Below are 27,456 nucleotides of genomic sequence, written 5' to 3' on the forward strand. Positions count from 1 at the left end.
TCGTCCTTAGTGACCCAGAGGACTCCGGACCAAATGCCTCAGCAAACCTACGCTGCATGGCCTCCCTGATCCTGCAAAGCCTGCGTAAGGATCCTCGTATTCGTGGTATCAAGGAGAAGGACCAATACTGGCTGGCAACCCTCCTTGATCCACGTTACAAGGGTAAGGTTGCGGACCTTATCTTGCCATCGCAGAGGGAGCAGAGGATGAAACATCTTCAGGAGACCTTGCAGAAAGGTCTGTGCAACGCGTTCCCAGAGACTGGGAGGTTACAAACTCCTGTTTCTGGACAACGTGTTGCTGAGGCTTCGGTCAGTCAAAGAAGGAGCGGTGGAGAAGGTGGCCGTCTGACCGATGCGTTCAGACAATTTTTTGGTCCGCAGCCCCAAGGTATGATCGGTTCCAGCAACCATCGCCAGCGTCTGTTTTACATGGTGCAGGAATACCTAGGGGCAAGATCAGACTTGGACACCTTTCCCACCAAAAATCCTCTGGGTTACTGGGTCTTGAGGATGGATCACTGGCCAGAGCTTGCACAGTATGCAATTGAGCTACTGGCCTGTCCTGCATCCAGCGTTCTTTCGGAACGCACATTCAGTGCTGCTGGAGGCGTGGTAACCGATCACAGGGTGCGTCTGTCCACTGACTCGGTCGATCGACTGACCTTCATAAAAATGAATGAGTCTTGGATCACCACCAGCTACCAAGCACCTGATGCTGATGTAACCGAATAATTTTTTTTGAAATCTCAGATCCCTTCAAAGACTGCCTATGCTGATGCTAAGTGACTATCCCTGAGGAATTATCCTCTTCCTCCTCAATCATCACGCTGATAGCTTGTAAGAACATTTTTGGTTCTGGGTGCCACCACCAGTGCCTAAGGCACAATTTTTCAGCCCCTGTTTAACAGGGGCGTGTAATTACGATTTTTGATGTAATACTTTGCAGCAGGGCTCGTTCCTGCATTCCAACTAGAGTGTCTGTGAGGGGTTGCAGTGTTGTGGCACCAGCACCAGTGCCTAAGGCCCAATTTTTCACCCCTTGTTTAACAGGGGCGTGTAATTACAATTTTTGATGCAATACTTTGCAGCAGGGCTCGTTCCTGCATTCCAACTAGAGTGTCTGTGAGGGGTTGCAGTGTTGTGGCACCAGCACCAGTGCCTAAGGCCTAATTTTTCAGCTCCTGTTCAACAGGGGCATGTAATTACAATTCTTGATTTAATATTTCACAGCAGAGCCCTGTGAGGGCTTACAGTGTTGTGGCCACAGCAACACCTAAGGCCCAAATTTCTGCTGAGTATATAGGGCAGGACCCTACTTTCAAACAACTAACTTACAAACGACTCCTACTTGCAAACGGAAGGAGACAACAGGAAGTGAAATCTACCCCTAGGAAGGGAAATTCTCTCCTGTAAGAGTTAATATGGGAAAAACATTTCTCCTTTCCACTGATGCTTTCCAATCCATTGGGACAAAAAGTGAGGTGAAATCTTCTGAAGAGGAGGAAAGACAGCAAAACAAATGTCACAGGGGTGATAACCCTTCCCTATGTTTTCCAAAAAGCTTAAAAAAGATTTTTTGGCTGGAGCTAAACACGTTAAAAATGTACCTGTTCAAAATTACAAAGAGATTCTACTTAACAACAAACCTACAGCCTGTATACTGCTGTTCAGAGTATATAGGGCCTGGTGGACCCACACCTTTCCTTATTTTAATTTGGGTGCGGGGTTCCCCTTAATATCCATACAAGACCCAAAGGGCCTGGTAATGGACTGGGGGGTACCCATGCCGTTTGTCTCACTGATTTTCATCCATATTGCCAGGACCCGACATTACATTAAACCCGCAAGCAGTTTTAAATGAGATTTTTTCCTTTAAAAATGACATTTGGTGCAGGGACTGTTCTAAACACGGGAAACACGCGTCACTATATAGGCATACTATAGACACCCCTCAGGTACGATATTTAAAGGAATATTTCACTTTTTTTTTTTACTTTAAGCATCATTAAAATCACTGCTCCCGAAAAAACGGCTGTTTTTAAAAGTTTTTTTTGCATTGATACATGTCCCCTGGGGTAGGACCCGGGTCCCCAAACCCTTTTTAGGACAATACCATGCAAATTAGCCTTTAAAATGAGCACTTTTGATTTCGAACGTTCGAGTCCCATAGACGTCAATGGGGTTCTAACGTTCGTGCGAACTTTCGGTCCGTTCGCAGGTTCTGGTGCGAACCGAACCGGGGGGTGTTCGGCTCATCCCTATCCTTTAGTGTGTACAGTACTGATAAGTGTATGAGTATGATCTCAGGTATTAGTATGAAGACATGTCTGATGAAGGAGACTAAGAGGTCTATTTTTCAAAAACATTATTGGACTAATGTGATAATCATTCATCCAGCTGTTGCAATTTCTGGCTGTAATTTAACACAGTGATTTCCTATGATCATCAGCTCCATCTAGTGGCCATAATCGGGTATTTTTTTCTGAACTACCTCAATTAGTGCAATACTGCATTATGGTCATTAGATGGAGTCAAGGAAATCAGTGTATGAAATAAAATACGGCCAATATTCATCATGGCTTGACGAATGCCGGTCATAACCCTTCAACTTTTTTTTTTTTAATAAGACCTCTAAGTGTTTGTGAAATCTTCTACCACAAAATGTACTCAGCCAATGAAAGGTAATGACTCCATTTTTATTTTTCTCCCGCTATCAAAGGCCATCGGTACAACACTTCATCCATGTCTTTGGTGATCTCTGATCTCCTTATGAACTGTTTCTTACATGATGAAGATCAGCCATGGAGTATATCTGAGGTGGATATCAGGGTGTGCTTCTTCCCCACATGAGAGCTGTGATGTCCAGCAACATTCATATAGAAGACATTTCCCGCACTCAAGACACTAATACACCTCGAGGGTTGTGTGGGATCCCTGATGTACAGGAAGACAGGACTTCAGTGAGGAACAATTCCCTCACTCAGGACAGGAAAGTGGTTTCACCCCTGTGTGAGATCTCTGATGTCTGTAAAAATGAGACTTCTGTGAAAAACATTTCCCACACTCAGGACAGGAATACGGCTTCTCCCCCGTGTGAGATCTCTGATGTCTGTTAAAAGTGGAATTGTCTGAAAAACATTTCCCGCACTCAGGACAGGAATACGGCTTCTCCCCTGTGTGAGATCTCTGATGTTTGTTAAGATCGGCCTTCACTGAAAAACACTTAGCACACTCAGGACAGAAATACGGCTTCTCCCCTGTGTGAGATCTCTGATGTTTGCTAAGATCGGACTTCACTGAAAAACATTTCCCGCACTCAGGACAGGAATACTGCTTCTCCCCCGTGTGAGATCTCTGATGTTTGTAAAGATAGGACTTATCTGAAAAACATTTCCCGCACTCAGGACAGGAATACGGCTTCTCCCCCGTGTGAGATCTCTGATGTCTGTAAAGATTGCTCTTCAGTGAAAAACATTTCCCGCACTCAGGACAGGAATACGGCTTCTCCCCCGTGTGAGATCTCTGATGTTTGTAAAGATTGGACTTATCTGAGAAACATTTCCCGCACTCAGGGCATGAATATGGCTTCTCTTCAGCATGAGATCTTTTATGCACATTAAGTTTAGATTTAGAAGGGAAACACTTCCCACACTCAGTACATGAAAAGCTCTTCTCTGTTGGAAGGACGGCACCGTCCCTCACAGTCTGAGGTTCCTCAGGATAAGAGGAATACGATGGTCCATCTACACTGTGTGGTGCCGGATGGACATTTGAGGTAGTCGGGTTTTCTCCTGGACTATACTGTGTGATGTCCTCATCTTCTACTTTACAGTCTGGAGACAAAGTGAGACAATCCTCTGAGGTTTTCCTCATCTCCCGTCCATCTACTAAAATAGAAATAAAAAGATTATTACTAGACATGAGCAGATTGGTTCCCCTAAACCAGGACTCCGCCCACATCAGGCAGCTTTGTCTCTGAGGATCTTACAATTCCTATGAGTATGTTTAGTGTTGTCACACCAGGGTGGCTCTGTGGACAACACAGTTAATGATATACTAATCCACATCCTAAAATGAGTATATATAGGAATTGGAAAAAAAAATGGCTTTTCAGGCATATTGTACTCTTTGTTAAAAAAAAAATAACAGTATTTATTACAAATCATTCATGAAAGAGGCTAGGACAAGAATAAAAAACATTACAAAGTGAATGTGGTTTAAAAACATGTCTCAGTGACCAACCAAACAGTCCAGAGTTCAACCTGAACCTACATGGACTGGGTTGGTAGATAGACGAGAAGGTTCCTATGGCTTTAAAAATGAACCCCTAAAATCTAGTAATATATACAGTGGGGATGGAAAGTTTTCAGACCCCCTTAAATTTTTCACTCTTTGTTATATTGCAGCCATTTGCTAAAATCATTTAAGTTTATTTTTTTCCTCATTAATGTACACACAGCCCCCCATATTGTACACACAGCCCCCCATATTGTACACACAGCACCACATATTGTACACACAGCACCCCATATTGTACACACAGCCCCCCATATTGTACACACAGCACCTCATATTGTACACACAGCCCCCCATATTGTACACACAGCACCTCATATTGTACACACAGCACCCCATATTGTACACACAGCTCCCCATATTGTACACACAGCACCTCATATTGTACACACAGCACCCCATATTGTACACACAGCACCACATATTGTACACACAGCACCACATATTGTACACACAGCACCCCATATTGTACACACAGCCCCCCATATTGTACACACAGCCCCCCATATTGTACACACAGCCCCCCATATTGTATACACAGCACCCCATATTGTACACACAGCACCCCATATTGTACACACAGCACCTCATATTGACAGAAAAACACAGAATTGTTGACATTTTTGCAGATTTATTAAAAAAGAACTTAAATGATTTTAGCAAATGGCTGCAATATAACAAAGAGTGAAAAATTTAAGTGGGTCTGAATACTTTCCGTCCCCACTGTGTATATAATTCTATATTAGATGACCCAATCATTTATCATACAGTAGTCATGTATGGAGGGGTTGATGGAGCCAAGCTGGAATAGATCAATTCCGCTTCAATATTCAAAGGGAACATTCAAAATTTGCTCGACCAGTTTCGCTCTCTGGACGGACTTCTTCTGGAGCTATATGAATATATGTGTAAAGAAGAAGAAGTATGAATTTGTCACTGAGGTGAGGCAGGCAGGTAACACAAAGACTTCACAGGGGGTTCCCGGTCACCATAAGACGACTGGAGCTCATTGGGGCACCTGAAAACTGCAGAGCCAGGAGAGGTGTATATTGGACATGAACTGAGAGATATCTATTTGCATCAAAGGTGACCAGCTGAATGCTAGGTTAAGTACCATCCATGGCTCTGAGGGTATTACAAATAAATAAAAAGGCACCATTTAGTAATAAGTCATATAAACAGGTGTAAAAATCTGCTCCCTTGCTTATTGCCAGAGGAGCCTACTTACCAGTATATTTGGCCCATGGCATGTATCCTACAGCTCCAGGGTCCCAAGGAATGACCACGTCCTGTCTAAATGGTGCCAAACGAACCCTTCATTAAATACCCATCCCAATCAGGGGGTCCGCACGTCATCTGGACAGCGTGTGATGCTCCTAGCCCGACCGTTCGTCCTGCACATGCGCCACCTAGGTCGGTCCATGCGCACTCGCGGCCGCTGCCGTACCTGGAAGTGACGCCACAAAGCACCTGACAAGTGCAGGGAGGAGTGGCCGCGTCAAAGACAAGAAGGAGTCACCGAGTGGCAGCGCGCCCTCTGGTGTACATCTCCAGTACCGCACACGCCGCCACTCCATGGGAAATTACGGGTCTAAGTGGAGGACTCCATAGACGATCCAAACAGCCACTGTAAGCAAACAGGGGGAACACAGAGTGGCTAAGCGCCCTCTAGTGAACTCCCTGAGTGCTGTGCACACTGCCACTCCATATAGGATCCAAGCCCAATTGAAAGGCCAGGTGAACGGCACTGCCAACCGCATAACAGACTCCAAAAGGAGACTCGGGGTTTGCCCAGCCTTCATACCCTGCATGCCTCCCCCAGTGACAAATTGTGTTCAGAAAAGGTAAAACCTACATAAAAAAGATATAATGAATCAATGATGATAAAAGTCATGATAAAATTAACGTTCCATATATACAGTGCCTTGAAAGAGTATTCATACCCCTTGAAATTTTCCACATTTTGTCATGTTACAACCAAAAACGTAAATGTGTTTTATTGGGATTTTATGTGATAGACCAACACAAAGTGGCACATAATTGTGAAGTGGAAGGAAAATGATAATTGGTTTTTATTTTTTTTTACAAATAAATATGTGAAAAGTGTGGGGGGTACATTTGTATGGCGCCCCCCGGAGTCAATACTTTGTAAAACTGCCTTTCTCGGCAATTACAGCTGCAAGTCTTTTTGGGGATGTCTCTACCAGCTTTGCACATCTAGAGAGGACATTTCTGCCCATTCTTCTTTGTAAAATATCTCAAGCTCTGTCAGATTGGATGGAGAGCGTCTGTGAACAGCCATTTTCAAGTCTTGCCACAGATTCTCAATGTGATTTAGGTCTGGACTGTGACTGGACCATTCTAACACATGGATATGCTTTGATCTAAACCATTCCATTGTAGCTCTGGCTGGATGTTTTGGGTCGTTGTCCTGCTGGAAGGTGAACCTCCGCCCCAGTCTCAAGTATTTTGTAGACTCTAACAGGTTTTCTTCTAAGATTGTCCTGTATTTGACTCCATCCATCTTCCCATCAACTCTGACCAGCTTCCCTGTCCTTGCTGAAGAAAAGCATCCCCACCACATGATGCTGCCACCACCATGTTTCACGGTGGGGATGGTGTGTTCAGGGTGATGTGCAGTGTTAGTTTTCCCCCACACATAGCGTTTTTCTTTTAGGCCAAAAAGTTCAGTTTTGGTCTCCTCTGACCAGAGCACCTTCTTCCACATGTTTGCTGTGTCCTCCACATGGCTTCTCACAAACTACAAACAGGACTTATGTATTTCTTTCACCAATGTCTTTCTTCTTGTCACTCTTCCATAAAGGGCAGATTTGTGGAGAACACGACTAATAGTTGTCCTGTGGACAGATTCTCCCACCTGAGCTGTGGATCTCTGCAGCTCCTCCAGAGTTACCATGGACCTCTTGGCTCTTCTCTGATGAATGCTCTCCTTGCCCGGCACGGTCAGTTTAGGTGGACGGCCATGTCTTGGTAGGTTTGCAGTTGTGCCATACTCTTTCCATTTTCCGATGATGGATTGAACAGAGCTCCGTGAGATGTTCAAAGCTTGGGAGATTTTTTTATAACCTAAATCTGCTTTATACTTCTCCACAACTTTATCCCTGACCTGTCTGGTGTGTTCCTTGGCCTTCATGATGCTGTTTGTTTACTAAGGTTCTCTAACAAACCTCTGAGGGCTTCACAGACCAGCTGTATTTATACTGAGATTATATTACACACAGGTGGACTATTTACTAATTGGTTGACTTCTGAAGGCAATTGATTCCACTAGATTTTAGTTAGGGGTATCAGAGTAAAGGGGGCTGAATACAAATGCCCCCCCCACACACTTTTCACATACTTATTTGTAAAAAAACTTTGAAAACTATTTATCAATTTCCTTCCACTTCACAATTATGAGTCACTTTGTGTTGGTCTATCACAAAAAATCCCAATAAAATACATTTATGTTTTTGGTTGTAATATGACAAAATGTGGAACATTTCAAGGCACCGTATATTAGCAAAGAAGGAAACTTTGTATCGGAATATGCAATAGGTCCGTGTCAGAGCAAATGTACCGTATTCAAAAATACATTTTTGTTGATAAAAAAAGTTTTTTTTGCCAAGGAGAGAAAGAAAGTGCTAGTTTTTAGAAGGGGGAGGACAGGTTCCTCTCCCACAAGGATACAGGATTTTTCACAAGAAAGGTTTATATGAGATCACTTCATTCAAACCTGGTGATTTGATAGCATTCAATTGATCAATCCAAAAGGTTTCCTTTTGTAGGATTCTCTTATCCCTCTCGGATTATGGGGTATCACCTCCAGGACCATAAATGACACATAACTTGTGCCAAATCTATGGTACAGATCAAGGTGGCGGCTCACTGGGGTGACCATTTTTCCATTAGAGGAGTAAAGGATATGATCATTGATCCTCTGTCTCAGATGTTGGATAGTTTTACCCACATAAAACGATCCGTAACGGCACTGCATCAAATAGATCACCCCTTTTGTATTGCAATTCGTGAAAAAACATGGAGTGAAAATCTCCCCATTGGGAAGCATGTAGAGGGTTCCCTCCCTATCCCAGGGGTACATGTCACAGGATCCACATGTAAAAATGCCTTTAGGCATTCTATTATGGCAAGAGATGGGAATATAGTGGCTCTGGGTCAGTTTATCCCGTAGAGAGGTGTTCCTACAGAACACAATCTCAGGGGTAGATCGAATATATTTGGAAATAACATGGTCATTTATAAGAAGATGCCAATGTTTATTTAGTAGTTGGCGCACTTGAGAATGTTGGAAATAAAATGTAGTGATAAATTTTACTATGGAAGAATGTGAGTCCCTCATTTTTGGGCCGTCTTATAGACCAGCGAGTTTCTGTCCTGTGTTAAAGCTTTTTGTATGCCTTTCTGAGTAAAGATTTGCTATAGCCGCATGCTAGTAAATGTTGTCTAAGGAGGGCTGACTGTGGTTTAAAGTCATTAAATTTGGTGGAATTCCATCGAAGTCATAGATATTGAATTGTATTGAATTGTATAGAATTGTATTGTCTGATTGTATAGAATTGTATTGTCTGATGTTTCCTTTCTATATAAATTTGTGGCTAGGCAATGGTTGAGATCCACCTATATCTGGAGATCTAGGAAAGTGATTGGTACGGGATGATAATTTAATGTGAATTTAAGATTGTAATTGTTTGAGTTCATACAATCCACAAACTCAATTAGCAATTCAACCGTTCCTGTCCAGATGATAAAAATATAAAATCGATAAAACAGAACCAGCACAGGGCCCGATCGGTATATGTGCTTAACGTTTCACTTGCAAACAATTCCCGCTCCCATCCCCCCAGGTACAGGTTTGTGTAGGCAGGTGCACAACATGTGCCCATAGCGACCCCCTGTACCTGGAAATAAGGGGAGTCTAAAAAAACAAACCAATTGTGAGTAAGAATGAAGTATAGTAATCTGAGAGCAAATTCACTATACTTCCATTGTGTATGGTCTAGTTCCCTAAGGAATGTCTGCGCCTTACTGACTCCCCGTCCGTGAGGGATGCTGGAGTATAGTGCTTCTACATCAAGTGTCAACAAAAGGGCCCCAGTTGGCACCGACATTCCCTCAATACTCCTCCCGTGTGTCCTTAATGTATGACGGAAGCCTAATGACATGTGACATGAGGTGGCAATCGAATAATTCACTCTCTTTTCCGGTAAGAGACCCTATACCCGATATGATCGGTCTGCCTGGAGGGTTGGTCATTCTTTTGTGGATCTTTGGGAGGACATAGAAAGTTGCCTCTCTAGGGAATTTGGCATTTAAGAAATCATACGTGTCCTGATCAATAAGTGGCAGGACCTGGTCATTCCTTGGGACCCCAGAGCTGTAGGATACCTGCCATGGGCCATATATACTGAGCCATGGATAGTACTTAGCCTAGCATTCAGCTGATCACCTTTGATGCAAATAGATATCTCTCAGTTCATGTCCAATATACAGCTCTCCTGGCTCTGCAGTTTTCAGGTGCCCCAATAAGCTCCAGTCGTCTTATGGTGACCGGGAACCCCCTGTGAAGTCTTTGTGTTACCTGCCTGCCTCACCTCAGTGATAAATTCATACTTCTTCTTCTTTACACATATATTCATATAGCTCCAGAAGAAGCCCGTCCAGAGCGCAAAACTGGTCGAGCAAATTTTGAATGTACCCTTTGAATATTGAAGCAGAATTGATCTATTCCAGCTTGGCTCTATCAACCCCTCCATACATGACTACTGTATGATAACTGATTGGGTCATCTTATATAGAATTATATATATATATATATTACTAGATTTTAGGGGTTCATTTGTAAAGCCAAAGGGACCTTCTCGTCTATCTACCAACCCAGTCCATGTAGGTTCAGGTTGAACTCTGGACTGTTTGGTTGGTCACTGAGACATGTTTTTAAACCACATTCACTTTGTAAATGTTTTTTATTCTTGTCCTCGTCTCTTTCATGAATGATTTGCAATAAATAAATACTGTTATTTATTTAACAAAGAGTACAATATGTCTGAAAAGTAATTTTTTTTCCAATTCCTATATATGATCTTACAATTCCCCCCTCAAGGTAACTAGTAAATGGGTCCTCTGATCTCCTACCAGTTCATTACTTTATTCATAGACCTTAGTCAGAGAGTGAGGAAACAACTAGAACTGTCTTTTATAGGAGTGACAGTGATGAGGGGATTATAGGACGAGTGTCCCCTCCCCCTCTATCACTCATTGCCATCTTCCCAACACAAGAAGTCCTGCACTTCCTTATTTAGTCCATGATTTAGTCATGAATAACAGCGGGCTGAGCCCCACCAGAGGTCAGAGAGTGAGGATGGGGGAGAACAACCAAGATGAAGACTGGACTGATCCTGAAGACCACCATCATTGGGTTATTGACTCCTCCCTCATTATCACTTTCTGTTTAAGGTTCCAAAGTTTGAGGATGTTATCACATTATTATCAACATGTAAAAGTCTGTGCTCCAATCAAATCATCAAATATAAAATGTCCAGCTGGTAGGAAATGTGTGTAACAAAAGAGAATACATATTATGTGTATATATAGCAGTGGGTAGAGGGGAGAGAGCAGAAGTCAGGACTATGTAATGTACAACATATTGTATAAGATACAACAGATAGGACTATATAGTATCAGAATGATGTAATGTACAACATGGAGTATATAGTGCAGGGGTCAGGAGTATGTAATGTACAACATAGAGTATATAGTGCAGGGGTCAGGAGTATGTAATGTACAATATAGAGTATATAGTGCAGGGGTCAGGAGTATGTAATGTACAATATAGAGTATATAGTGCAGGGGTCAGGAGTAAATCATTCCCCGCATCTATTACCTTTTGTATCACCACCCCCTCCCTTTAGAATGTAAGCTCTACGAGTCGGGCCCTCCTGTCCCTTCCGTATTGAATTGTACTGTAATTGTGCTGTCCCCCCTCTACATTGTAATGCGCTGCGCAAACTGTTGGGGCTATATAAATTGTGTATAATAATAATGTAATGTACAATATAAATTATATAGTATAACGGTCATGACTCATAATATTGGTATTCAGTAATCATTGGAAGATTAAATATTTACATGAGAGAAGTTGCAGAGGTCCCACACCGCTGCCTCCCATCTCCTGAGACTGCACTCAGTGACTTGGGTCTGAGAATATACAGACATATCCCTCCACCCGGCACAGCCAGCAAACAACAGAGCAAGTAACCCTGGGAGAATTGTTCTGTCAGAGATCTTGTCATACCCAGGTATGGGGCAGAAGACCCAAAACACATACCCCAGGTGCCTAAGTTTAGTAACGCCTATGGTGAAAATGAACATTTTACTGCCAGCTGAACCCCAGAATCTCCATAAATCCAGTCTAGATACATAAATTGTGTCTGCAGCACAGAGAAGGAAGATTATCCGAGAGAAATACAGGAATACAGGACGGGGAACACAGCTCAGGAAAGTGACCAGGGGATTACAGGCTGATATCACCCAGTCCCCGCCCTACTCTGGACCAATCAGTGAGCAGTATGGGTGGAGGAATGTATTTAGTGTTAATGACCCACCTGTGCTGATCTCTGTAGGAGTGTCCTCCTCTATAAATGTCCCCGTTATTCCATCCTCCTCCATAGACTGCTGATCATCCCTCACACACCTCTCTTCTTCTTCTGATTTAACCTCAAATTCTATATCAATTGGATCTCCACTCTAAATCAAGAAAATGAGAGAGAATATCATCTGTAAGATATAAGATTTATTATTGTGACATCACATAAAAAATCCACACATTGTCTCCATGAGTCTGTTATATAAGCTTCGTCCCACCAACCTTGTAACAGTGAGGGATGGTGTGACCTTCCTGTGTGGAATCCCGGGAATACAGAGGACGGGGACATCTCTCTGGTGGGTTCCCATTACTGGATCCATCTGTAGGAAACACACACACACTGACTGAATACATTGTTTCTATGTGTTTATCAGATGATGGGGGATCTAGGTGGAGCCTCCGTACTGCTCTCTCCTTTACAATAAAGTCTCCTCTTACCCGGTGATGTGAGGGGCGGCTGATTGTCCATCATGACGTCCTTGTAGAGATCCTTGTGTCCTTCTAAATACTCCCACTCCTCCATGGAGAAATAGATAGTGACATCCTGACACCTTATAGGAACCTGACACACACAATGATACAGTCACCATCCAGACACATCCCTTGTCTGTTACTGGATAATGTCCCAGAATTCCCAGAATCCTCCTCACCTCTCCTGTCAGCAGCTCCATTATCTTCTTGGTGACTTCTAGAATCTTCTCCATGTTGTGTCTCTTAGGTTTTAGGGGGTCACATGGAGGCACTGTGATGGTCATATGATCACCTGACTTCACAAGAGGAAATCTCTGTATTGAGGAACCAATAGGAATATCATGTTAGAAACCCAGAATCCTCCTCACCTCTCCGGTCAGGTCTGTGTTTTATTAATAGAGATAAGAGCGATGTCATGTGACCTCCCAGAATCCTCCTCACCTCTCCGGTCAGGTCTGTGTTTTATTAATAGAGATAAGAGTGATGTCATGTGACCTCCCAGAATCCTCCTCACCTCTCCGGTCAGGTCTGTGTTTTATTAATAGAGATAAGAGTGATGTCATGTGACCTCCCAGAATCCTCCTCACCTCTCCGGTCAGCAGGTAGATGATCTCCAGGGTGAGGTTTAGTATCTTCTCAGTCATGTGACTCCGGTCCTCCTCCATCCTCATTGGTGCCATCATTTGATCTATACAGGTCTCCTTGTAGACGGATAACTTTGGGAAATGAAAGTAAGAATTATTTGGATGGTGTTGGTCACACAATAATAGGATGTGGATGTGAGGGGGGTAATAGGAGAGTTGAGGGACATTTAACAACTACTCCCCCCATGGGAACAGATTTAGTTTGGACTGTTTGGTACATTTTTGAGGTGTGGGACCCTCTTGGCTGCCGGATCAGATATTCCCCTTTCTATGTTGGGTTTGTTTAGTTTCTGAACTGGATTTGATTAGTTTTAGATCTGCAGACAAGGAATGATAAATACGATCCTTCCTTTGACTTGTTTGCTCTGAGGCAGTGATGTGAGGACAATGTCGGGTCATCATGATGTCCAGGAAGGGGAACTTGCTGACTTTTGGTCGGAGTTGTCGGCTAATCAGGATAATTGCCAGAACTCCGGCTGCAAGGCTCCAATCTCCGGCAGCCTGCTGACTGATCGGAGTGATGTCACTGTCACTCTCTGCAGTAAGAGAAGGGATCGGATTGGATAGCAGGAGGATGCTGCTGGTGGACTACAGAACTGTGGGGGAGGAGTCAGTTTTGTTCTCTCCAATAGCAACCCATCTGCCATCTATGCTGATTATGAAGATTATAACATGTAAGTGTACTATTTGTTTTTATGGAATAAATGACTTCATCATTCTAATGAGGATCTCGCGCTGTCATTTCTTTGTTGTTTAATCTCCTTGGATCTTCCCGGATCTTTATCTGACAAGCTGCAGGACCCTTGTATGTTGGAATGAACATTTGTCCTCATCATGCTGTTACCATAGACTGCTGTCTGTTGGGCTGGACCTTGTAGTGCACATTACTGGTGTGTGTTTGTATTTCAGTGCTGGTAGGAGGACAGCAGGGGGGAGGGGTTTGTTCTCTTGGTCTATTTTGTATCCTGTAACATATTTCTAGAATGGTGAAATGGTGAGGTGAAGGCTTCCTTCACTTGCTGGCAGAAGGTCTTTAAAAGAGAAGTATGATTTTTTTTTCCTTTCAGATTCATACTTACCTAGGTGGATGCAGCATCGGTCCCCCGGCACCTCTTCACTGAGAACCGATCGATCTAACATCTGCGATGGCTCGGTTCTCACAGCTCTGTCCCCCGCACTCACTGGAGATGTGGAGGGGAGGGGAGCGCCCGTCTCAGTCTCTCAGTGGCTCGCTGAGAGGCTGAGATGGCCATCAGTCCAGACACCTGGAAGATCCAGACTTCATTGTGGTGATGATGCGGTGCCTGGACTGATTCCAGTGATGTCACCAGAGAGAGGACTTCATCCCGCTCTCTGCTGAAAACAGGTCACAAGAGTGCAAAATGAATTGTACTCCTGTAACCCATAGGAGAAGCCCAGCCAAGTGATCTCAAGCTGGACTTCTCCTTTAAGGAGGTGAGAAAAGTATGTGCAGGTGGGGTGAGAGGACCATCAGAGACCAACAGCCTGTGTAGTGTAATAATTGTCCTTTGTAGGCCATGTATGGTCAGGATGGTCATTGTCTTGTCTATTTATTGTCAGTGATGTTTGTTTAGAGGAACATATTACTAGAATTTATCTCCAAAATGAAGAGAATGTTCCGGCCCCATAAGTGGGGAAATGTTCTGACCCTGAAGGGGTTAATCTAGGTTTCCACACTATATATGTGTGTATCATCATCTGCTGGAGATAAAAGACATCACAGTGACTATGGAGGAAGAGGACGGACATGACGGGGGGTTACTGGGTGTAAATAGAAAATAAGATCTTATTACCTCGTCTGCTGCTTCTTCCAGCAACGTCTCCTCGCTACTTCCCCCCGACTCACCTCTCACCCGGAACTTCCTGTCTGTAGCTGACATCACTTCCTGTCTGTATTCCATAGAGACTTCCTGTCTGGGTAGAAGTAAGATCACCATCTTGTGGAGTTCAGAGGAACTGCAGCCCCAAGAAACGTCTCATAATAACCATTCCTGTATAACAGGGCAAAGTTAAAAACATAACTCCCGAAAATGAACTTTTTCGTGAAGAAAATGCAAAATTATATATCAAAAAGCATAAATATATATATATATATATATATATATATATATATATATATATATCAGTCCACTCATAATGGATATGTTAAACATAAATTGCAAGGATGTAATGTTTACATATGTAGCGCTGGTAGATTTATGATCTACCATCTGATAGGTAAATTTAGTGAATTGCTCATTAGTGGAAGTTAGATTTGCCTCTGTTCCAGCTTGGCTGATGTTGCGTGTGATTCCACACTGAGCCAGTGGGTGTCGTTGTTACCCTTAGCTGGTGTTGGAAAAGCAACGTGTCGAAGCGTATGGGTGCTCCTCTGTCCCGGAGACAACTTGGTGGAGGTGGTCCTCCGAGTTGCATTCTGGGAGAGGGTATTTATGGGACAGACGCCATGTTTAGGGGTCATTTTACAGCCCTGGGTGCACCCTGCGCACCCGCCCAGAATCAACCCTGCAGCCGGGATATTACGTGGCACTTGCGGGTGTCAGGGAGCCACAGCCGAAATGTGGGAGAGTTGGGATGTCTGTTGGATCCCACCAATCAAGAGCCTTTCCTGTCATCCTACATGCTCCTTTCTGAGGTTTGTTCTCTTCTTCCAAACAAATGTATGAAATCATCAATGCATAGCTCCCAACTGTTCCTGATTTCAAGGGACTGTCCCTGATTTGGAACAATGTCCCTCTGTCCCTCTTTCCTATTTATTTGTCCCTCATTTTGGTTTAATCTATATAGTTGTATATAAAATGCACTTTTTATCTTTCAAAAATTGTTTCCCAGTGCTAAACCTTTCATCCAATTTCTAAATTGCTGCATTTGTAAATTTTAACAGCCAGTGTAAAGCAATAGAAGTGGTAAAAAAGCCCTTGTGGGTTTAACCAATCATTTTTTTTTGTATGATTCTCCTTTAAGGGGGCGTGTCAGGGGGTGTGACTGATGCCTACATACTTTTGCTAATAGGTGTCCCTCGTTCCCATCTCAAAAAGTTGGGACATATGTCGATGAGTCCTACTTCTATGTTATCTAGAAGATCTTGAATCACAATGCCTTTATGGCTGAAGAGGATGACTCAGTCTATATATTTTTTTTAATTGTTTTACAGCTTTTTTCACATTAATTATTTTATCTATATATAAGGAAATGTTCTTACTTTGAGAGATCTCCGCCACCATTCCTATGTAAACATTACATCCTTGCAATTTATGTTTAACATATTCATTATGAGTGATTTTTGATATATTTTTGCATTTTCTTCACCAAAAAGTTCAATTTCGGGAGTTATGTTTTTAACTTTGCCCTGTGTAGCACTAACTCACTGTGGAGCTGCTGGTTTAAGCGGGTCTGTTACCTTCACTCTGCTTCCCTCTGTTTCACCAGCACCGGGTCTAGGGGTTCCGTTGAGTTTACTCCTGGACGACACACGCACCAACACTGGAGTACATTTTCAATGCTTTATTAAACAAACGACTTAAGAAGTAGCAGGAAAGAGGTAGAAAGGAAACTCGCAGAAGAAACTCAAATATTCTCTGGTAGGGTTCTCTTGGCAAAAGGTCTTGGTATAATTCAAATACTATTTGAAATGCGCTCCCCTCGTGGGACACACTCCTTGCTCGTCTGGATAGGCCTCTCTCACCGGTCTAGCAGCCGGTACGCAGCACGAATCAAAGTCTCTGCCACAGACTTGTTTGGGAATAAAATCCGTACGATCCTCTGCCACAGGATGTATAGATCTGTTGTAGTGAATGTCAGTCACATTCCTTGAACCTTTAAGCTGAGCCGGCAACACTATGCTTCATAGTTACTTTTGGATACGTCCTCCAACCGAGTCACCAGGCCCCTCTATAGACCAGCATGCGGCGTGATCTCTCCAAGATGGGTCCTCCCCTGGGATCTCCTCGGTTGTTCAGCTTCGTCACACAGCACCGACAGCTCAGGACCATTCCTCGGCCGCGGTGGCAGGCTCCAGACAAGCCTCTGGACCCACCCCTGCGCCGCTTTATCATGGGCATCCCGGACAGAGGACCACGAGGTAGCTCCTTAACGCATACCTGTCGGCCAGGAGGGCCAGCAAGTGGCTGCAAAATGAACCCCAAAATATGGCGTCTGTCCCATAAATACCCTCGCCCAGAATGCAATTCGGAGGACCACCTCCACCGAGCGTGCCTCCGAGACAGAGGAGCATCTATTCGCTTCAACACGTTGCCTTTCCAACCCTGACCAGTGGTAACAGCGGCGACACCCACCGGTCAGTATGGAAACACCCACAACGTCAGCCAAGCTTGAACAGAGGTGAACTTTTAACCTTCCTAACACACAATTTACTAAATTTACCTAACATGCGGTAGATTGCAAATCTACCAGCGCTACACCTGTTATACAGGAATGGTTATTATGAGACGTTTCTTGGGGCTGCAGTTCCTCTGAACTCCACAAGATGGTGATCTTACTTCTACCCAGACAGGAAGTTTCTATGTAATACAGACAGGAAGTGATGTCAGGTACAGATGGGAAGTTCCCGGGTGAGAGGTGAGTCGGAAGGAAGTAGAGAGGAGACGTTGCTGGAAGTGACATTAGAGGAGGTAATAAGATCTTATTTTCTATTTACACCCAGTAACCCCCCGTCATGTCCGTCCTCTTCCTCCATAGTCACTGTGATGTCTTTTATCTCCAGCAGATGATGATACACACATATATAGTGTGGAAACCTAGATTAACCCCTTCAGGGTCAGAACATTTCCCCACTTATGGGAACATTCTCTTCATTTTGGAGATAAATTCTAGTAATATGTTCCTCTAAACAAACATCACTGACAATAAATAGACAAGACAATGACCATCCTGACCATACATGGCCTACAAAGGACAATTATTACACTACACTGGCTGTTGGTCTCTGATGGTCCTCTCACCCCACCTGCACATACTTTTCTCACCTTCTTAAAGGAGAAGTCCAGCTTGAGATCTCTTGGCTGGGCTTCTCCTATGGGTTACAGGAGTACAATTCGTTTTGCACTCTTGTGACCTGTTTTCAGCAGAGAGCGGGATGAAGTCCTCTCTCTGGGGACATCACTGGAATCAGTCCAGGCACCGCATCATCACCACAATGAAGTCTGGATCTTCCAGGTGTCTGGACTGATGGCCATCTCAGCCTCTCAGCGAGCCACTGAGAGACTGAGACGGGCGCTCCCCATCCCTCCACATCTCCAGTGAGTGCGGGGGGCAGAGCTGTGAGAACTGAGCCATCGCAGATGTTAGATCGATCGGTTCTCAGTGAAGAGGTGCCAGGGGACCGATGCTGCATCCACCTAGGTAAGTATGAATCTGAAAGAAAAAAAAATCATACTTCTCTTTTAAAGACCTTCTGCCAGCAAGTGAAGGAAGCCTTCACCTCACCATTTCACCGTTCTAGAAATATGTTACAGGATACAAAATAGACCAAGAGAACAAACCCCTCCCCCCTGCTGTCCTCCTACCAGCACTGAAATAAAAATCACACACCAGTAATGTGCACTACAAGGTCCAGCCCAACAGACAGCAGTCTATGGTAACAGCATGATGAGGACAAATGTTCATTCCAACATACAAGGGTCCTGCAGCTTGTCAGATAAAGATCCGGGAAGATCCAAGGAGATTAAACAACAAAGAAATGACAGCGCAAGATCCTCATTAGAATGATGAAGTCATTTATTCCATAAAAACAAATAGTACACTTACATGTTATAATCTTCATAATCAGCATAGATGGCAGATGGGTTGTTATTGGAGAGAACAAAACTGACTCCTCCCCCCACAGTTCTGTACTCCACCAGCAGCATCCTCCTGTTATCCAATCAGATCCCTTCTCTTACTGCAGAGAGTGACAGTGACATCACTCCGATCAGTCAGCAGGCTGCCGGAGATTGGAGCCTTGCAGCCGGAGTTCTGGAAATTATCCTGATTAGCCGACAACTCCGACCAAAAGTCAGCAAGTTCCCCTTCCTGGACATCATGATGACCCGACATTGTCCTCACATCACTGCCTCAGAGCAAACAAGTCAAAGGAAGGATCGTATTTATCATTCCTTGTCTGCAGATCTAAAACCAATCAAATCCAGTTCAGAAACTAAACAAACCCAACATAGAAAGGGGAATATCTGATCCGGCAGGACAAGAGGGTCCCACACCTCAAAAATGTACTAAACAGTCCAAACTAAATCTGTTCCCATGGGGGGGAGTAGTTGTTAAATGTACAGGAAGCCTCCTATTACCCCCCTCACATCCACATCCTATTATTGTGTGACCAACACCATCCAAATAATTCTTACTTTCATTTCCCAAAGTTATCCGTCTACAAGGAGACCTGTATAGATCAAATGACGGGACCAATGAGGATGGAGGAGGACTGGAGTCACATGACTGAGAAGATACTAAACTTCACCCTGGAGATCATCTACCTGCTGACCGGAGAGGTGAGGAGGATTCTGGGAGGTCACATGACATCACTCTTATCTCTATTAATAAAACACAGACCTGACCGGAGAGGTGAGGAGGATTCTGGGAGGTCACATGACATCACTCTTATCTCTATTAATAAAACACAGACCTGACCGGAGAGGTGAGGAGGATTCTGGGAGGTCACATGACATCACTCTTATCTCTATTAATAAAACACAGACCTGACCGGAGAGGTGAGGAGGATTCTGGGAGATCACATGACATCACTCTTATCTCTATTAATAAAACACAGACCTGACCGGAGAGGTGAGGAGGATTCTGGGATTCTAACATGATATTCCTATTGGTTCCTCAATACAGAGATTTCCTCTTGTGAAGTCAGGTGATCATATGACCATCACAGTGCCTCCATAAAACCTGAGAGACACAACATGGAGAAGATTCTAGAAGTCACCAAGAAGATGATGGAGCTGCTGACAGGAGAGGTGAGGAGGATTCTGGGAATTCTGGGACATTATCCAGTAACAGACAAGGGATGTGTCTGGATGGTGACTGTATCATTGTGTGTGTCAGGTTCCTATAAGGTGTCAGGATGTCACTGTCTATTTCTCCATGGAGGAGTGGGAGTATTTAGAAGGACACAAGGATCTCTACAAGGACGTCATGATGGACAATCAGCCGCCCCTCTCATCACCGGGTAAGAGGAGACTTTATTGTAAAGGAGAGAGCAGTACGGAGGGTCCACCTAGATCCCCCATCATCTGATAAACACATAGAAACAATGTATTCAGTCAGTGTGTGTGTTTCCTACAGATGGATCCAGTAATGGGAACCCACCAGAGAGATGTCCCCGTCCTCTGTATTCCCGGGATTCCACACAGGAAGATCACACCATCCCTCACCATCATCAGGTAGATAAGAAAAAAATTACTAATAGTTTTCATTAAGACTGCTTTCACACTCAAAGCGCTGCTCGTCTTAGTGGCGCTTTAGCGCTGCTTAAGTGGGGCTTCTGCGTCGCTTTTTGGCCACCAGCAGGGCACTTTTAACCCAAAAAAAGGGTTAAAAACTCCCGTTTTCAAAGTAGTTTGGAAGCACTGCCCATTCATTGCAATGGGAAGGGCATTTTGGGAGTGCTAAATACAGCACTACCAACCAGCCCCAAAGATGTTGCTTGCAGGACTTTGCCCGATTTTGAAAGGTCACACTGCAGTGAATGGGAGGCGGTTTTCAGGCACTTAGCAGAGGCTATTTCTAGCACTAAAGCGCCTGACAACCACCCCAGTGTGAAAGGGGTCTTATACACAACATGTTTGTTACAATGAATGTTTTATTATATATTAAGAGTGGAAACCTCGGGGATGATAATATTGATGTTAAAGAAGAGTATAAAGAGGAGGATGAGGAGTATGGAGTGATGGAGGAGTTTTCAGAAGGACACAAGGATATGATGGAGCCACCAAATACCAGGAACCCACCAGAGAGATGTCCTCATCCTCTGTATTCCCGGGATTCCACACAGGAAGATCACACCATCCCTCACTGTTACAAGGTTGGTGGGACGGAGCTTATAAAACAGACTCATCGAGACAATGTGTGGATTTTTTATGTGATATCACAATAATAAATCTTATATTTTACAGATGATATTCACTCTCATTTTCTTGATTTAGAGTGGAGATCCAATCGATATAGAATTCGAGGTTAAATCAGAAGAAGAAGAGAGGTATGTGAGGGATGATCAGCAGTCTATGGAGGAGGATGGAATAACGGGGACATTTATAGAGGAGGACACTCCTACAGAGATCAGCACAGGTGGGTCATTAACACTAAATACATTCCTCCACCCATACTGCTCACTGATTGGTCCAGAGTAGGGCGGGGACTGGGTGATATCAGCCTGTAATCCCCTGGTCACTTTCCTGAGCTGTGTTCCCCGTCCTGTATTCCTGTATTTCTCTCGGATAATCTTCCTTCTCTGTGCTGCAGACACAATTTATGTATCTAGACTGGATTTATGGAGATTCTGGGGTTCAGCTGGCAGCAAAATGTTCATTTTTCACCATAGATGTTACTAGATCTAGGCACCTGGGGTATGTGTTTTGGGTCTTCTGCCTCATACTCGGGTATAGCAAGATCTCTGACAGAACAATCCCCCCAGGATTACTTGCTCTGTTATTTGCTGGCTGTGCCGGGTGGAGGGATATGTCTGTATAGTCTCAGACCCAAGTCACTGAGTGCAGTCTCAGGAGATGGGAGGCAGCGGTGTGGGACCTCTGCAACTTGTCTCATGTAAACATTTAACCACTTCAGCCCTGGAAGGATTTACCCCCTTCCTGACCAGAGCGTTTTTTGCGATTCGGCACTACATCACTTTAATTGACGGTCGTGCAATGTGGCTTCCGAAACAAAATTGACGTCCTTTTTTTCCCACAAATAGAGCTTTCTTTTGGTGGTATTTGATCATCTCTACGGTTTTTATTTTTTGCGCTATAAACAAAATAAGAGCGACAATTTTGAAAAAAAAAGCATTATTTTTTACATTTGCTATAATAAATATCCCCAAAAATATATAAAAAACATTTTTTACACATTTTTGGAACCATTGTCATTTATACAGCAATAAGTGCTATAAAAATGCATTGATTCCTGTATAAATGACACTGGCAGTGAAGGGGTTAACCACTAGGGGGCGGGGAGGGGTTAAGTGTGTCCTAGGGGAGTGATTACTAACTGTCAGGGGGATGGGCTGGTGTGTGACGTCACTGATCTCTGCTCCGATGACAGGGAGCAGAGATCGAGTGACACTTGTCACTAGGCAGAACGGGGAGGCTAGTCCTTGCGGCAGGCGCGCGTGCCGCCAGCGGCAGCAAATTCAAAGTAAGGTACAGGTACGTTACTTTGTGCAGCCGTGCCATTCTGCCGACGTAAAAGTACAGGGGCCGGTCGGGAACCGGTTAATCTTCCACTGATTACTGAATACCAATATTATGAGTCCTGACCCTTACACTGTATAATTTATATTGTACATTACATACTCCTGATCCCTGCACTATATTCTCTATGTTGTACATTACATACTCCTGACCCCTGCACTATATACTCTATGTTGTACATTACATACTCCTGACCCCTGCACTATATACTCTATGTTGTACATTACATACTACTGCCTAGGAATTGGCTGAACGCCCCCCTGTTCGGTTCGCATCCAGAACATGCGAACAGGCAAAAAATTTATTCGAACACGCAAACACCATTAAAGTCTATGGGACACGAACATGAAAAATCAAAAGTGCTAATTTTAAAGGCTTATATGCAAGTTATTGTCATAAAAAGTGTTTGGGGACCCGGGTCCTGTCCCACGGTACATGAATCAATGCAAAAAAAGTTTTAAAATACGGCCGTTTTTTCGGGAGCAGTGATTTTAAATATGCTTAAAGTGAAACAATAAAAGTGAAATATTCTTTTAACCTTCGTACATGGGGGGTGTCTATAGTATGCCTGTAAAGTGGCGCATGTTTCTCGTGTTTATAACAGTCCGAGAGCAAAATGACTTTTCTAAAGAATAAAAATCATTTAAAAGTACTAGCGCTAGTGCCGGCTATTAATGAATTGTCGGTCCCGACAATACACATAAAAGTCATTGAAAGTCATTGAAAAAAAAATGCTTGGGGGTCCCCCAAAATTCCATTACCAGGCCCTTCTGGTATGGATTTTAAGGGGAACTCCGCGCCAAAATTAAAAAAAATGGCGTGGGGTTCCCCCAAAAATCCACACCAGACTCTTATCCGAGCACGCAACCTGGCAGGCCACAGGAAAAGAGGGGGGGCGAGAGAGCACCCCCCCTTTTGAACCGTACCAGGCCACATGCCCTCAACATGGGGAGGATGTCCCCATGTTGATGGGGACAAGGGCCTCATCCCCACAACCCTTGCCCGGTGGTTGTGGGGGGCTTATCGGAATCTGGAAGCCCCCTTTAACAAGGGGATCCCCATTCCTATCTGTTGTATCTTATACAATATGTTATACATTACATAGTCCTGACTTCTGCTCTCTCCCCTCTACCCACTGCTATATATATATACACATAATATGTATTCTCTTTTGTTAGACCCATTTCCTACCAGCTGGACATTTTATATCTGATGACTTGATTGGAGCACAGACTTTTACATGTTGATAATAATGTGATAACATCCTCAAACTTTGGAACCTTAAACAGAAAGTGATAATGAGGGAGGAGTCAATAACCCAATGATGGTGGTCTTCAGGATCAGTCCAGTTTTCATCTTGGTTGTTCTCCCCCCATCCTCACTCTCTGACCTCTGGTGGGGCTCAGCTCCGCTGTTATTCATGACTAAATCATGGACTAAATAAGGAAGTGCAGGACTTCTTGTGTTGGGAAGATGGCAATGAGTGATAGAGGGGGTGGGGACACTCGCCCTATAATCCCCTCATCACTGTCACTCCTATAAAAGACAGTTCTCGTTGTTTCCTCACTCTCTGACTAAGGTCCATGAATAAAGAAATTAACTGGTAGGAGATCAGAGGACCCATTTACTAGTTACCTTGAGGGTGGAATTGTAAGATCCTCAAGATCTTACAAAGCTGCCTGATGTGGGCAGAGTCCTGGTTTAGGGGAACCAATCTGCTCATGTCTAGTAATAATCTTTTTATTCCTATTTTAGTAGATGGACGTGAGATGAAGAAAACCTCAGAGGATTGTCTCACTTTGTCTCCAGACTGTAACGTAGAAGATGAGGACATCACACAGTATAGTCCAGAAGAAAACCCGACTACCTCAAATGTCCATCCGGCACCACACAGTGTAGATGGACCATCGTATTCCTCTTATCCTGAGGAACCTCAGACTGTTAGGGACGGTGCCGTCCTTCCAACAGAGAAGAGGTTTTCCTGTACGGAGTGCAGGAAGTGTTTCCCTTCTAAATCCAAACTTAATGTGCATATAAGATCTCACACAGGAGAGAAGCCGTATTCCTGTCCTGAGTGCAAGAAATGTTTTCCACAGAAGTCCCATCTTTACAGACATCAGGGATCTCACACGGGGGAGAAGTCGTTTTCTTGTCCTGAGTGCGGGAAATGTTTTTCAGTAAAGTCCAATCTTTCCAGACATCAGAGATCTCACACGGGGAAGAAGCCATATTCCTGTTCTGAGTGTGGGAAATGCTTTGTACTAAAGTCACAACTTTTCACACATCAGAGTTCTCATAATGGGAATAGTCCAGGAGAAAACCCGGCTACCTCAAATGTCCATCCAGCACCACACAGTGTAGATGGACCATCGTATTCCTCTTGTCCTGAGGAACCTCAGATTGTGAGGGATGATGCTGTCCTTCCAACAGGTAAGAGGCTTTCCTGTACTGAGTGCAGGAAGTTTTTCCGTTTTAAATCTGATCTTAATGTGCATAAAAGGACTCACACAGGGGAGAAGCCGTATTCTTGTCCTGAGTGCGGGAAATGTTTTTCACAAAAGTCACATCTTTATGGACATCAGAGGTCTCACTCGGGTGAGAAGCCATATCCCTGCCCTGAGTGCGGTAAATGTTTCCTTTCTAAAGCCAAACTGAATGTGCATAAGAGGTCTCACACTGGGGAGAAACCATATTCCTGTCCTGAGTGTGGGAAATGTTTTTCAGTAAAGTCTCATCTTTACACACATCAGAGATCTCACACAGGGGAGAAGCCGTATTTCTGTACTGAGTGCGGGAAATGTTTTTCATTGAAGTCCAGTCTTTATAGACATCGGAGATCTCACACGGGAGAGAAGCCGCATTCCTGTCCTGAGTGCGGGAAATGTTTCTCACGGAAGTCCCATCTTTACAAACATCAGAGATCTCACACAGGGGAGAAGCCGTATTCCTGTCCTGAGTGTGGGAAATGCTTTATACTGAAGTCACAACTTTTCACACATCAGAGTTCTCATAACGGTAATAGTCAAGGAGAAAACCCAGCTACCTTAAATGTCCATCCAGCACCACACAGTGTAGATGGACCATCGTATTCCTCTTATTCTGAGGAACCTCAGACTGTGAGGGATGGTGCCATCCTTCCAACAGAGAAGAGCTTTTCCTGTACTGAGTGCGGGAAGTGTTTCCATTATAAATCCAATCTTAATAGGCATATAAGATCTCACACTGGGGAGAAGCCGTATTCCTGTCCTGAGTGCAGGAAATGTTTTTCAGATAAGTCCAATCTTTACACACATCAGAGATCTCACACGGGGGAGAAGCCGTATTCCTGTCCAGAGTGCGGGAAATGTTTTTCAGTGAAGTCCCATCTTTACACACATCAGAAATCTCACACAGGAGAGAAGCCATATTCCTGTCCTGAGTGTGGGAAATGTTTTTCACGGAATTCCAATCTTTACAAACATCAGAGATCTCACACGTGGGAGAAGCCGTATTCCTGTCCTGAGTGCACAGAATGTTTTTCACAGAAATACAATCTTTACAGACATCAGAGATCTCACACAGGGGAGAAGCCGTATTCCTGTTCTGAGTGCGGAAAATGTTTTACACAGAAGTCCAGTCTTTCCACACATCAGAGATCTCACACCGGGGAGAAGCCGTATTCCTGTCCTGAGTAAGGGAATTGTTCCTCACTGAAGTCCTGTCTTCCTGTACATCAGGGATCCCACACAACCCTCGAGGTGTATTAGTGCCTTGAGTGCGGGAAATGTCTTCTATATGAATATTGCTGGACATCACAGCTCTCATGTGGGGAAGCACACCCTGATATACACCTCAGATATACTCCATGGCTGATCTTCATCATGTAACAAACAGTTGATAAGGAGATCAGAGATCATCAAAGACATGGATGAAGTGTTGTACTGTGTTGGCCATTGATAGCAGTAGAAAAATAAAAATGGAGTCATTACCTTTCATTGGCTGAGTACATTTTGTGGTGTAAGATTTCACAAACATTTAGATGTCTCCTTGGCTCCATCTAGTGGCCATAATGTGGTATTGTGCTATTTTTATTTAGGTATTTCAGGAAAAATACCCCATTATGGTCACTTGATGGTCATAGGAAATCACTGAGTTAAATTATGGCTAGTAGAGCCCTTAATTTTCGTTTGTCAGGCATGGTTTGATTGTAATATCTGAGATTGGACTCGTGCACTTGTGAGTTAAATAGACACTAAAGGATAAAAGTGCAATGGACCGCATTGGCAACCAGCCTCTGCTGCAGATGACAGAGATGGGTGAAAGCGGTCAGACCAGCACGGCCCATCTCTGGACTACATGCCTTTGACCCATATATGGTTCTACACACTTTACAAGACTGCTGTTTTCAAAGACAAAGGAGGACCTTCCCCCGGGACCCTGGTCCTGTGGACTTGGACAAGCTGATAAGTACAGTATAAATACATTTACCATTCTTTGGAAAGGACTATTACTTTCTGGAAAGGATCACCTCTTCTTCACATTGCTCTTTCATTTGGGGTTTGAGAGCGAGTCCTCATAAAGACTCTGATTGGTACAGTGAGAGGGAGGCCAAGGAGGACCATGTTCTTCTGGTTTTAGTGAGCCACACATCACTTTATTGGACACCCATATTCATTCATTCATTATATATCCACTGTATCTAGTTTAGCTAGATCTCACTGCAGACCGTTCCTGGTGTACTGTTTCTAATATACTTCAGGCAGGCAGTTTATTCAGTTAGCTGCAGTGTATTTAGTGTATATATATATATATATATATATATATATATATATATATATATATACACACATCCCGGCTTTGTATATATATATATATACCGTATTTATCGGCGTATAACACGCACACCAAGTTAAGGAGGGAAGTTTGAGGAAAAAACTTTTAGGAGTGAAGTTTAAGGA

At 43.7% G+C, this 27,456-nt stretch overlaps 3 protein-coding genes across 3 annotated transcripts in view; 2 read left to right on the forward strand and 1 right to left on the reverse strand.

Moving 5' to 3' along the window:
* The window catches only part of LOC141122012 (uncharacterized), a 373,719-nt gene that overhangs the window by 262,699 nt on the left and 83,564 nt on the right, over nt 1-27,456 (forward strand). The window contains exons 2-4 of the mRNA XM_073611806.1: nt 20,929-21,135; nt 21,257-21,398; nt 24,275-26,174. Of these exons, the coding sequence (XP_073467907.1) occupies nt 21,001-21,135; nt 21,257-21,398; nt 24,275-26,174 (2,177 nt within the window). The 5' untranslated portion in view covers nt 20,929-21,000. The remainder of the gene's footprint in view (nt 1-20,928; nt 21,136-21,256; nt 21,399-24,274; nt 26,175-27,456) is intronic.
* The window catches only part of LOC141122023 (uncharacterized), a 313,410-nt gene that overhangs the window by 196,399 nt on the left and 89,555 nt on the right, over nt 1-27,456 (forward strand). The gene's annotated exons all lie outside the window — the stretch shown is intronic.
* On the reverse strand, nt 1,695-15,034 carry LOC141121999 (uncharacterized). The gene is made up of 3 exons (XM_073611782.1): nt 14,891-15,034; nt 11,921-12,062; nt 1,695-3,889 (listed from the first exon to the last, which is right to left on the reverse strand). Exons 1-3 carry the CDS (start codon nt 15,032-15,034, stop codon nt 2,979-2,981), a joined length of 1,197 nt encoding a protein of 398 aa, XP_073467883.1. The 3' UTR covers nt 1,695-2,978.

This window comes from Aquarana catesbeiana, unplaced genomic scaffold (genome assembly GCF_042186555.1).
Source record: "Aquarana catesbeiana isolate 2022-GZ unplaced genomic scaffold, ASM4218655v1 unanchor237, whole genome shotgun sequence".
NCBI lineage: Eukaryota > Metazoa > Chordata > Amphibia > Anura > Ranidae > Aquarana > Aquarana catesbeiana.

Bases quoted from the DNA above. Each gene is read 5' to 3' on its own strand.
- LOC141121999 (XM_073611782.1), bottom strand. From the start codon at position 15,034: ATGGTGATCTTACTTCTACCCAGACAGGAAGTCTCTATGGAATACAGA. The intron at 12,063-14,890 runs GTAATAAGATCT...TTCTTGATTTAG, and splicing joins TGGAAGAAGCAGCAGACGAG to AGTGGAGATCCAATTGATAT. The intron at 3,890-11,920 runs GTGGGTCATTAA...TTTCTATTTTAG, and splicing joins TCCTACAGAGATCAGCACAG to TAGATGGACGGGAGATGAGG.